This window comes from Pteropus alecto, unplaced genomic scaffold (genome assembly GCF_000325575.1).
Source record: "Pteropus alecto unplaced genomic scaffold, ASM32557v1 scaffold45, whole genome shotgun sequence".
Classification (NCBI taxonomy): domain Eukaryota; kingdom Metazoa; phylum Chordata; class Mammalia; order Chiroptera; family Pteropodidae; genus Pteropus; species Pteropus alecto.
Genome location: NW_006442491.1, coordinates 36,667,996 through 36,679,927, shown reverse-complemented (window position 1 = coordinate 36,679,927; position 11,932 = coordinate 36,667,996). Strand labels below are relative to the sequence as shown.

The following is an 11,932-nucleotide window of genomic DNA, read 5'->3' as shown; positions in this document are numbered from 1 at the left end:
CCTGCCTCTTCTAGCTCCTGGTGCTCTTTGGTATTCCTTGGCCTTCATCTTTCCATGGCCGTCTTCCACGTGTGTGTGTGTCTGTCTGTCTGTCTGTCTGTCTGTCACCCCTTCTAAGGACAGCAGTCATTGGAGAAGGGCTCACTCTCATCTGATACGACACGATCTTAGATCTTCATTAATCACGTCTGCAAAGATGCTATTTCCAAATGAGGCCACATCCCAAAGTTCTAGGGGACATGGGTTCAGGGTGAGGCAGAGTGCTGGCCGGTGCCCACAGGACCTTGTGTTACTTATGCCCTCCCATCCCCTCCTGCTGGCCCCTCGGGCTCCCCGTCCTCACCCCAGCCCCTGCTCTAAGCAGGCGTCCAGTCTCCCCACTGCTCCTCGGGCACGTCGGCCTGGCTCCCACCTCCCGGCCTGTGCCTTTGCAGTGCCCTCCGCCTGGAATGCCCTCGCCGGACATCCACATGGCTCTGCCCTCACCGTTACCCAGCGCTCTGCTCCAAGGGCCCCTCCGTGCGGAAGGTGGTGGGCATCAGGGCTGCTTGCAGCTGCTGCAGCCCGCCCTGGCGCCTAGCAGGATCGTGTCCACCTCTTGAAACTCGGTGGATCATGTGACCTGCGTTGCCCACGGAGATGGGACTGGAACTCGCCCTGGCTCGAGGCCTTTGGCAGACCTCCGCCCACTCCTTTCCCGCCCTCGCTTCGTGCTTTCGCCACGGGACACCTGCGGTGTGTTCCTGCCCACCTGCCCCCACCGGCACGCACAGGGGTGTGCTCTGTGAGACTCCCCACTGCGTTCTGAGCTCCTAACAGACCTGGCATCGTTAGTGCCGAGTGAGTACAGGCCGGCCGGCCGGACAGCGAATGCGTGAATGAGCTGCGAGGCACATATGCGACCGCCCCGCACTATCCCTCCTGTGACCACTGTTCTGTGCATTTGGCTGCTTCCGGTCTAGGGCAGAGCATCAACCCCAAGCTGGCGGGCCTGATCGGGCGGCACGGGCCCCAGAACAAGCAGCCCTTCATGGTGGCCTTCTTCAAGGCCACTGAGGTCCACCTCCGCAGTACCCGCTCCACGGGCAGCAAGCAGCGCAGCCAGAACCGCTCCAAGACGCCCAAGAACCAGGAAGCCCTGCGGGTGGCCAATGTCGCAGGTACGCCGGGGCGGGCAGGGCACCACGCAGCCCCCGGGACCCACAGGGCCCCAGCCAGGAGCCACTCGAAATCCACTCGTGTGCTCCCCAGATGGTTCTGGAACCAACACGGCAGGAAGCCAGACCCACAAAATGCCTTCCTGTGCAGAGCTCAGCCTCCTAATCGGGTACACGTCATAAGCTCATTTAGGAATGCGGGTACCAGAACACGAGTATGACAAGATGCCAGTCATGTCAGTTTCCATGCAGACCAAGCAATGGCTGCAAATAACTGAAAGAAAACTCTGAAAACACGCGTGGGGAGACTGCACCCCGACTTCCCCAGGGACGCCGCTACTTAGGGAGCGGGGAGGAGGAACGGCGGGGACTCTGCCCTATCTTTAATTGCAGTTTCTTAAAGCGAAAAGTATTTGAAACTCATGGCAAATGTCCATACTGGTTAGATGCAGGTTCTGCCTGTCCAGCATCCTCTCCCAGAGCTGCGGGTGGGTCGGAGGCAGGGAAAGGTCAGAGGCTGGAAGCTGCCCCGCCCGCCGTGCCGGGAGCTCATCAGCTCTCCTGGGCCTGGGCTTGGTTGGAGGAAGCATGGGAGGGGGCCGGGGGCATTTAGGGCACGGGGGTGCAGTGGCGGAGCCGCCCGCGGCCCCAGATGACCTCACGTTGCCGGTAGCTTCTTTCGCCTCGCCTAGTCCATTTTGCATTTCCTGTACCTTTTCCTGTTCGAGGGAGAAGGGAAGGATGGTCGCTGTGGTGGTGAAGTTTTTCTGAGCAGGGCTTCCTGACCCTCCCCACCCACCAGGTGTGGACCTCAGTGGGTGTGGGTGGCTCCGGAGTTTGTGTGTGGGGTCCTGTGGGGACTTTTTTCTGGAAAGTGCATCCATCCTTTTCTCGAAGGGGTCTGTGATTGCGGACGTGAGAACCACGCAGACCCCTGTGTCTGTGTTGGAAACCCCCTCCCCGCTGGGCTCCTGGGGGCCGGGCTTCCATGATGGAAGCCAGGAGCAGGAGGCGGTCATCAGGCACCGCCACACTGATATGAGGCCTGGGAGCTGCGGGATGGTGACTGGGGACTCGCCTTTGGGGGAAGGGGTTCAGAGAGGACTCCCTGGCTGAGCGCCCTGGGCGGGCGGGTGCCCACCAGGCCAGGCTGGGTGGGCTCGACGCGAGCGCTCCAGACAGCGGGCCGTGCAGGGCAGAGACCTGAGGTGGGAGGCGCCTGTGAGGGCAGGGGGGCCAGGACGAGGGGAGAGGGGGCTGGCCAGGGAGCAGGCTCAGGTGTCCTCTTAGGAGCCACGTCTTCAGTGTGAGCTTCTTCCAAAGCAGCTTTGGAAGACTTCACATAGCTTCAGGCTGTGGTGTGGGGTGTGGTGATTCTGGGGGTGATAGGGTGGTGGTTCTGATCGTCCGGCTGCTCCGAGAACCATGGGGAGACGCTCAGAGCAGGGACACTTCAACGAGGCCTCTCCATACCAACCAGGCGGAAAGTGCCGGCGAATCCACCCCAGCATAGACCCCTGTGTCTCAGAGCCCTGTCGGGGTACCTCGAAGTCTTAGAATTCAACACCTGACTTCTCCCCCACCCCCATCCGGTCTCTGTCTACGTAACGCCCAGGACGGGGCTCTCCCTGCCCCACACGGCAGCTGTTCCACCTGGCCTGGAACCTGCCTACCTGCCTGGCCCTGTTTGAAGTTCATCTAAACCCCACCTGGAAGTTTGATGAGGAAAAAAATACCGAGGGCCCCACCACAGGCTTCGTAAGCCAGAGTCTCTGAGTATGAGTGTGCTCCGGTCTCTGTCTACGTAACGCCCAGGACGGGGCTCTCCCTGCCCCACACGGCAGCTGTTCCACCTGGCCTGGAACCTGCCTACCTGCCTGGCCCTGTTTGAAGTTCATCTAAACCCCACCTGGAAGTTTGATGAGGAAAAAAATACCGAGGGCCCCACCACAGGCTTCGTAAGCCAGAGCCTCTGAGTATGAGTGTGTGTGTGTGAGCGTGTGTGCGTGTGTGCGTGTGTGCGTGTGTGTGTGTGCGTGTGTGTGTGTGTGTGTGTGAGAGAGAGCACACACGCCCGCCCATCTGCAGTGCTTCACGTGTGTGTGTGTGTGTGTGTGTGAGAGAGAGAGCGCACACATGCCCGCCCATCTGCAGTGCTTCACCTCCCGTGATGGGCTGGGAGCCCTGTCATAGGGCCACACAAGTTGAATCCCCGCTCACGGCGGCCCTCGGGGCGCTGGAAGGACACATGCTCCAGCACGCCGCCTGCTGTGGAGCAGGCCGCCCGCCCCCCGCCCCGGCCTTCCGCTACCCCTCGCACGGCGTGGTTTGGGGTTGAGAGGCTGGGTTCGTTGCCTCCCTTCCACCTCCCACTCCCCGCCCACGTTTGGACCCAACTCCCGAGTAATTAGCCGTCTTCACCAGGTGACCCGCAGGGGTGGGAGCCGAGCCCCAGCACCCGTCGTAACTCGTTAGCCGTCAGGCAGGGGCTTGTGGAAGTGGATGGAGCAGCAGCCTTGCCTCTTGCTCACCTGCCGTTGGGGTGGATGGGGCAGGACTGGAGAGGTGCGGGGGGCCGGGGCTTACTTCTTGAGCACCCCTTTTCTTCCCTTTCTGCACCAACATTGCCAACTGCTTGGTGCCCTGAGTAAAGACCCGGAGCTGTGTGGAGGCTCAGGGAGGAGGCAACGCCACGTGGATTAGCAATGTCTGCCGCAAGCAGAGCACGGGCAAGCAGCAGCCTGAACGCCACTACCCCAACCTGCCTGAAAGCAAAGCAGTGATGTTTGGCTTAATGTTGAAACCCAGGGCCCAACAGACCAAGGCTACAGGCAGCTTGTGGAGCTGGTTGTGGACAGGCAGCCTTTGTTGTTTGTGTGTGTGTGTGTGTGTGTGTGTGTGTGTGTGTGTGCCCGCGCACACACACGAGTGTATATCAGAGAGAGACAGAGACTTCTACATGTTTACAAAAGCTCAATCCCTAACCCAAATGCCTACAGACATACACGCTTCTGGAAAACCCCAGTGCATAATTCTCACTCCTCAAAGAAACTTCAGTAGTGCGTTGTTCTGGAAGGTCGGTGGGCTTTGACTTCTGCCCTCTTGTTTCTTCTTGGTGGCGGTGGTGAGGGGGGCTTTGTCTGTGCCCTTCGGAGGGGCGAGCACCATGAGGTGGGCTGGCCTCACACGGTGAGGCTGGCTAGACGTAGATCTCTCTGGGCAGCATCCTGCATTGGGCCTTATGGGATGTGGATGGGCTTTGATTCCTAATGGGACCCGGGCAGATGTCAGCATCGGAACAACACATGTACGCCAAAGAAACCAATGTCCACAGGAGGACCCAGAGTGTCCTGTGAGCCAGCACTGTGTGGGAGAGGGATGGGGCGTTGGCATGACCCTTTGCTGGGGCTGGAAATGAGTTTTAAGGCTACAGGTCTTCGATGGCATTGTGTCAGAAAAGTCGCTCTCCAGCTGTCTGAGTTGGATTGTGCTCACGCCCCTGCCTTAGACTGAGGAAACTTTAGTCTGTGTGTGTTCCCTGTTCCTGTCCCCACTCCGCCCCTCCCCATCCCCGTCCGTGCAGAAAACAGCAGCACCGACCAGAGGCAGGCCTGCAAGAAGCATGAGCTCTACGTCAGCTTCCGGGACCTGGGCTGGCAGGTAAGGGGGGACGGCCGGATCGGCCCTCTGGGGTGGGCTCCCAGCGCTCCCCACGGCCACGGGCTGTGTCCCATATGTGCAGCGAGTCGTGCTTCTCATCTACGTCAGTCAATATTCCCATATCAAGTGCCCTGCCTGGGGTGGAGGATTTAGGTTAGGGATACGGGGTACCTCATGACACCAAAGAGCAGAAACGTGATCGAGACTCAAGGTAGAACCAGGAACCTAAACACTTTGGACTCCGAACCTCATTGTCCATGGAAACCCTATTTCTGTCCTGCAGCCGTATCTTCTCTCAGACGTGGCGGAGCCTGAATGCTAGAATCCAGCTGCCTGGAGAGCTGGCTCCCGCCTCTGCCCTGTCTGTCCCTCCTCCCCCTTCCATCATTCAGATTCCCAGGGAAGGGGCTGATTGGCCCAGCTCGGGTCAGGTGCTTGTTCCTGGACCAATCGGCTACTTTACGCGTGGGATCATGTTACAGGAACATGGCTGCCCCCTCTGGAACCATTTGGATGGAGTGGGGCAAAGGGCAGGGAATGAATCCTAGAAAAGGGGTGAGGGTCAGGAGCCCCTCGGCACCCCGGGCCCTCTCTAGGCACTGGAGGTGCGGCAGTGAGCACCACAGCGTGCCTGCCCTCAGAGCGCGCAGAAGCCCTGGACAGGCATTGTCGGGAGATCAGCAGGCCGAGGAGGAGAGTCCAGATTCTTCCCCGGGGATCGAGCCCAGATGCACGCTCAGGGCACTTTACACACCGCCGCCCTGGGCCCCTCGACTCTGTCCTCACACTTAGGCCAACACCCACGCGCTGAGCTTGCGTTCCAGAGCAGGGACAGGGACAGGGGCCGGGACTCCAGGGCTCCCCGCCGGAAGGGTCCGCGGACTCGAGTCGGTGAGGGGCATGTTTATCGCTAGAACAACATCTCTGTGCTACCGCGACCCTCTGGCAAGTGCGGGAGCGCGGCGGGCGTGCGTCCTGCCCTGAGCGGCACACGTGTGCCAGGCGCGGGGCGCTGGGCCATCTGCCCCACCACTTAATTCTCACTGTTATGGCTTATTAGTCTCCCTCCCAGGTGGGTGAACTGAGGCATACAGGTGTTGTTTCTACAGACCACCTAGGTGCTACCACCTAGCAGGGGTAAAGTTGGCACCACCCCTGGCCACCCCGCCCTGCGCCACTGTCCCACAAAGCCACGCACGTGTCCGTTCTGGGCTCAGTCCAGCCCTGCGGTGGTCCTTCCCTCATTTTATATCCTGCTGGGACCAGGAAAGGCCACCACTCATTTCTCCTGCTTCGGCAGGACCCCTGGCTGCTCTGGAGGGTGTGGGCCCCGTCTGACCTCCTGGAGCCCCCACATCTGGCCCACTTCGGGAGGGTTTGGTCCAGAAGGTGGGGCGCGGCCCTCACCCCATCCCTCTCCCGCCCCTGCAGGACTGGATCATCGCCCCCGAGGGCTACGCCGCCTACTACTGTGAGGGGGAGTGCGCCTTCCCCCTGAACTCCTACATGAATGCCACCAACCACGCCATCGTGCAGACGCTGGTGAGTGTGGCCAGCGGGGGGCCACCAGACCCCTGAGCTGAGGCCAGAGCAGATCTCTGCCCAAGGCCACATCGTGACTTCCGTGGGCCCTAGGCATTTGTGCTTTCAAGGGCCTCTTTTTCTATTAAAAGGTTTAAAAAATTATATTTTACTACTGTATTGCCATAAAGACATGTATAATCTTCAACCCCTAAAGTTTATTTATTTCTCCTAATTATAAAAGGAATGATGACAGTTTCATGGGTTCCTAAGGGTATCGTGGGCAGGAGTCACTCTGCCTGACGCAGACACAGTGCTGGCCCTCTCTCCGTCTGGGGACCCCTGTCCTCGGTGGTCAGCGCGTCTGCTCCATGTCTGTAGGCCGCCCCTCCCCCACAGTGCCTGGCCTTCCTCTGGGTTGGGGGCTTGAGAGCTTGTCCCCTCCCAGAGCTCATCATTCTACCTCCTAGCCTTGACCTTGGGAGATCAGTCATTCCGGGTGTTTAATGTGTTTATTGAGCATAGGGAGCTGGTGACACCTCAGGACACAGCACAGGGGCCCATTTCCCAGGGGAGCAGACAGTCGAGTAGAACGAGGCAGCTTCAGAGAGGGAGGAAGCAGCAGGAAGGTAGCAAGCAGGACGTCAGGGTGACGAGCTGGCTGGGGGCCACGGGGCTAGTTCAGGTTGACCGTCCACGGGGTCATCGGAGGATTCAGTGTGACGATGACATCGAAGCCCCTAACGGTGCCCGGCGCTGGCGACGCCCGAGAGATGTTATGTTTACTGCTCTACCAACCTCGACACTAGCGGCAAGATTCAGGGACTTCGTTCTTCAGTTCAGAATCGAGGCGTGAGGACCTTGGCGATCTAGCTCCCTGCCTGACCATCCTTTGGGCCTTTCCTGAAAACAGGTCATGCTCTCCGGCTTGATGCTTCTGTCGACAGGCAGCTCATCCTCCAGGGCCATCCCTCCGGCCCGCGGCTCTGTTTGTTAGGGAGCGTTGACGCTTCTTCCGTTTCGTAGTCTGCACCCTCATCCCTTGTCCCTGCCGTGGGGGGAAAGTCCTTCTCTTCCTTTCGTTTGTCCCAGGCTCTGTCTTCTTTTCTGCCATTGCTTTTCCAAGGCCCTCCATCCCCCAAACGGAAACTCAAAGCCTATTTAGGATCGAAAGTCTCCAGGCTGGAAATGAGCTGTCCCCCAGCCTGGTCCGTGGCCTGTACCTGTCTCCCAGCACCAGTGTCCCCGCTAAGATCCTGGGAGGTGACAGGAGTGTCTGGCTGCCAGGCTGCCAGGGGCCCCCCTCTAGGCTCTTCTGAACCAGCCTCTGTGGCCCTGGGACCACCCGCTCAACCCACATTTTACCTCTGGGTGCAGAATGAACCCTCCGATTATTCCGAAATGAGGGTCATGTTTTAAAAGGGGGTGACATAAGCCTTGCCTTCTAGAGAGGCCTAGCGAAATACAGAGGAAAGGAGCTGACATACGGGATTCTCTTTAAAATTATGCAAGGGCGAAGGAGATAAGGGCAGGTTTAGATTTTAAGGTTTGAAATTGTCCATAAGGAGTGTGCTGGTCTGTGTCAGAGGTCACAGACGGGAGGCTGGCAGGCAGAGTCACCACGGTGTGCTTTCACTGGGCACCCACGGTGGGCGAGGACATGGAGATTTCACCTGAGAGCAAAGCAGAGCTGAGCCTCTGGCCCATCCCGCACACTCGGCACGTCTGACCGCACTGGCTTCGGTTGGCTGCGGCCGGTTCGCAGCCTTCTCCCTAGAGTTTGCCCCAGTCCCCACTACTCCCTATTGTCTCACTCCTGGCCTTGCTCCCTCATCAGTAGCACTCGCGTGGCATTCGAAGTCTTTGCCCCCTGACCCTGGTCCTCCGTAGGGTGCACAGAAGCCCACGAGTGAGAAGGAGCAGGAAACCCGAGCGACCGGCCAGTTTCTGTCTTTGTTCTACCCTTGGAATGCTCCGCTTTCTTGTCGATGTCTGAGCAAATGTTCGCCCACATTCGTGTCCTTTTATTTGTATTGCTCAAGAGGCAAAATGGTCTCGTGCGGTCTGGACCTGCACCATCCAGTGTGGTGACCACGGTTACGTATGGCTGTCGAGCCCTGGAAACATGTCCAGCCTAAATCGAGATGTTTTTGTATAAATATAAAATACACACTGGGTTTTGAAGAATCAGTACCAAAAAAGGTGAAATATCTCATTAATGATATTTTATGTTAAGTACATATTGAGATGACAATATTTTTGAAATACTAGATTAAATTAAATATATTTTTTAAATTAATTCCACCTGTTTCTTTCCCATCCTTTTAAACGTAGCTGTGAGAACTTTTAAAATTACACACGTGACTTGCGTTATGTTTTTCTTGGACAGGACAGCTCCAGCCCAGAGGTCAGCAACTTTTTCTGAAAAGGGCCGGTAGTAAACATTTCTGACTCGGAGAGTCGTAGGGTGTCTGCCGCACCGCTCAGCCCTGGCCGGGGAGTGCCGCAGCAGCCGAGACGCTAGGAAGTGAGTGGACACGCTGTGTGCCAGTCACACGTCACGCACAGGACCAGGCAGTGGGGCAGGATTTGGCCGTGAGGCCGACCTGGCCTAGCGCAGATGTTCCCAGCCTGGGGCGGTTTTGTACCCAGGGAGCATTTCACATCCAGAGACACATCTAGGCTGTCCTGACTTGGGCGGGGGTGCTTCTGCACTCCCAGAAACCAGAAGCACCCCCGCCAAGTCAGAGTCCAAGGGTGCTGTTAAACAGCCCTCAGCACACGGGACAGCCCACGACGGAGAGCGGCCTGGCCCCGCGTGTCTGACCGGCCACCGACTTCCGTGTGCTACGCGGACCTCTAGACAGGCGGTTCGCTCCTCGTCTGTGAGACGGATAATCGCAGAGTTGAGTCTGTTATGCGTAACCTGCCTAGAGCTGGGCGTGCTCGGTGTGTGCCACCTACGGTCGTTCGGCCCGAGTGGTCCATGTCCCTTATAGACGTAGGGAGGCCGGAGAGGAGCAGCTCGCGGCTTCTCACCAAGGCCATGTTCCGCTGTGTGTTCCAGGTCCACTTCATCAACCCAGACACGGTGCCCAAGCCTTGCTGCGCCCCGACCCAGCTGAACGCCATCTCTGTTCTCTACTTCGACGACAGCTCCAACGTCATCCTGAAGAAGTACAGGAACATGGTCGTCCGGGCCTGTGGCTGCCACTAGCCCCTCCTGCGAGGCAGACCCTTTGGGGCCACGTTTTTCTGGATCCCACGTCCCTCAGCACCCAGCGGCTCCCACTGCTCCCTCGGGCGAGGAGCCAGCAGACGGGCCGCCTTGGCGAGAACGTCCCATCCCCTCCCCGACTTCGACGGTGTAGGAGCGTGAAGAAATTTGAGAGGCAAACGGCTTTTGATCAGTTTTTTATTGTCATCCTACGGACAAGATTCTACAAGCTGCAGCAGGCAAAAGCTAACAGGAAGAAAAGTATATAAAGAAAAACTGCACAGCCACGAGCATTGGCTGTGAAGTCTCGGCCATGCACTGACTTGTTCCCAGGGGTAATCGAGGTGCCCTTCGGCCAGGCCACCCAGCAGCGGGAGGAAGGGGGCGTGGCGAGGGGGTGGGCACGTTTGTGTCTGCACTGGAGGAGAGCTGACGCGGAAGTTCCTGTAATAAATGTCACAATAAAACGAATGAATGAAAATGGTTAGGATGTTACAGATATATTTTCCTAAACAATTTATCCCCATGTCTTGGCTTACTCCGATTTCGTAAACAGAAGCGGTGGCCGGCGGAGGCCCCTCTGCGCTCCGTCCGGCTTCGTTCCGAGGCTTGCAGAGGCCCGGGGCTCACGCAGACCTGCCCGAGTCCGGGATCTGGCGGCCAAGGGGGAAGGGCACGTCGCTGCTTGGAGGAAGGGGCGTGTTGACCTTGAAGGAGAACCGTGTCCCGTCGTTCGGCTGGGCGGTGACGGCAGAAGCGACTCTGCGGCCCTCCTCTGCTCCACGCAGGGACAGCAGCGCGAGGCCACAGTCGAGGAGGACGGCGTTCGGGACAGAACTTGCGACTCGACCCTGAACTCTGGCCAGTGCAGCCCGATTTAAAGCAGCACCAAGGAAACCCAGCTCTGTACAGGGGCGGGCAGGGGTTCCGCCCATCCCCCAGGCGGTCTCGCCCGTTGCTTCCTGAGAGCAGTGCTCCGAACTCTGGGCTCCGCGGGGCCTCCGGGGCCAGCTCTTGTCATCTACACACCCATCTTGGGGCTCTGAAAACCACGGGCTCCTTGCAGCACGGCGGCTGGTTGCTCGGTGTACAGTAGGCTGGACGCGCGTGTCAAACGGAAGGACCTGGGGGTCATTTTGCAAGCGATGTCCTCATGGAGTCTCCTGACTCCCAGGTCCCGTTTCTGACGTGGCCCTTGGCGATCGCCTTCCTTGCCTTGGCCGGCGGGTCCCCGACGTGGTGTCAGCATGGGCCTTGGGGAGGGGGCGCCCAGCAACGAAGAGCGGGGCTAGCCAGGGGGCCGGGGCCCCTGGAGTCCACTCGGGTGGGAGCTGCTTCTCCATCCTGTAAAGTTGGCTCCTGGAAGCTTCGAGGCCCTGCTCTTCCTTCCTTCAGTGTTTTCTTCTTCAGCAGCTTGAGCTGCAGCCTTCGCTCCGTCTGGAAAGCAGAGTCTGTTTCGGGTGCATTTTGTTTTGTCTGTTGGCAGATCGGGAGGGTTTCTGCGCGATTCCCTCTTGGTGCAAATCCTCTCACCACTTGTGCCCAGCAGCCTCTGGTTGGCATCGTTTGTACATTGAAACGTGTAAATAGCTGTTACAGAACAAAAACTATTTATGTCCGTCGGAAGTGCTTTTGTAGATCCTCCTTCAGTCCCCTGTCCGGGACGACGACCTCGCTTCCCTCCGGCCTGCTTGTTTTCCTATTTAAGACTATTTATTAACGGTCAGACCGATGTACCTTCAGCTGTCGCATCGAGCAGTCCGCCATGAAAATTCTGTATAAATAGACAAAATAAAAAGGGTTTTGACTTTGCAATAAAAGGAAGACGTTTGGTTCTGGTCCTCGGGCCCGTGTGTTCGTGCATGCGTTGCTTTTCCTCTCTGCTCTGGACACTGGCATCTACTAGGTCGACTAGGAAACCTTGCCGGGCCTACAGCACTGATGCGCTGTTTATCATCCAGGCCCGGCGGGGGGGGGGAGAAGGGGTACTCGTCAATATTTGGTGCAGCTGTGTGGGGCTCCGGGCAGGAGAGATGGAAGCAAACAACAAATGTGAATTTGGTAGGCTCCACTACAAAGATGCTTCGCTGAATTACAATGCAGCTGTCAGCAGCTGTTTCAAAGAGGCAGGGGGTAAATTAGCTGTGTTTACTGCTAACATAGTTGAAAGGTTTAGTCATCCCAATAAAACAGAGGCACAAGAAAGAAAATAAGGTGGGTGGGGATGGGGTGGGGGGAGCATACACCCAAAACTTGAAAGCGGCACAGGCCCCAGAGCCGACACTGTCCACTGCAAATTGTTCTGGTGGTTTTGGGGCCGCCCTGTGGACGGTGCGCCTCGGGCGGCCTGCTGCCGAGCCGTGCAGAGAGCTGTGCA

At 58.2% G+C, this 11,932-nt stretch overlaps 1 protein-coding gene across 1 annotated transcript in view; it reads left to right on the top strand.

Annotated features, from left to right (window-relative positions):
* Window positions 1–11,394, top strand: part of BMP7 (bone morphogenetic protein 7) — a 79,474-nt gene extending 68,080 nt beyond the window's left edge. Inside the window, exons 4-7 of the mRNA XM_006921935.2 lie at window positions 963–1,160; window positions 4,741–4,817; window positions 6,249–6,359; window positions 9,406–11,394. Of these exons, the coding sequence (XP_006921997.1) occupies window positions 963–1,160; window positions 4,741–4,817; window positions 6,249–6,359; window positions 9,406–9,555 (536 nt within the window). The 3' untranslated portion in view covers window positions 9,556–11,394. The remainder of the gene's footprint in view (window positions 1–962; window positions 1,161–4,740; window positions 4,818–6,248; window positions 6,360–9,405) is intronic.
* Window positions 11,395–11,932: the final 538 nt, after the last annotated feature.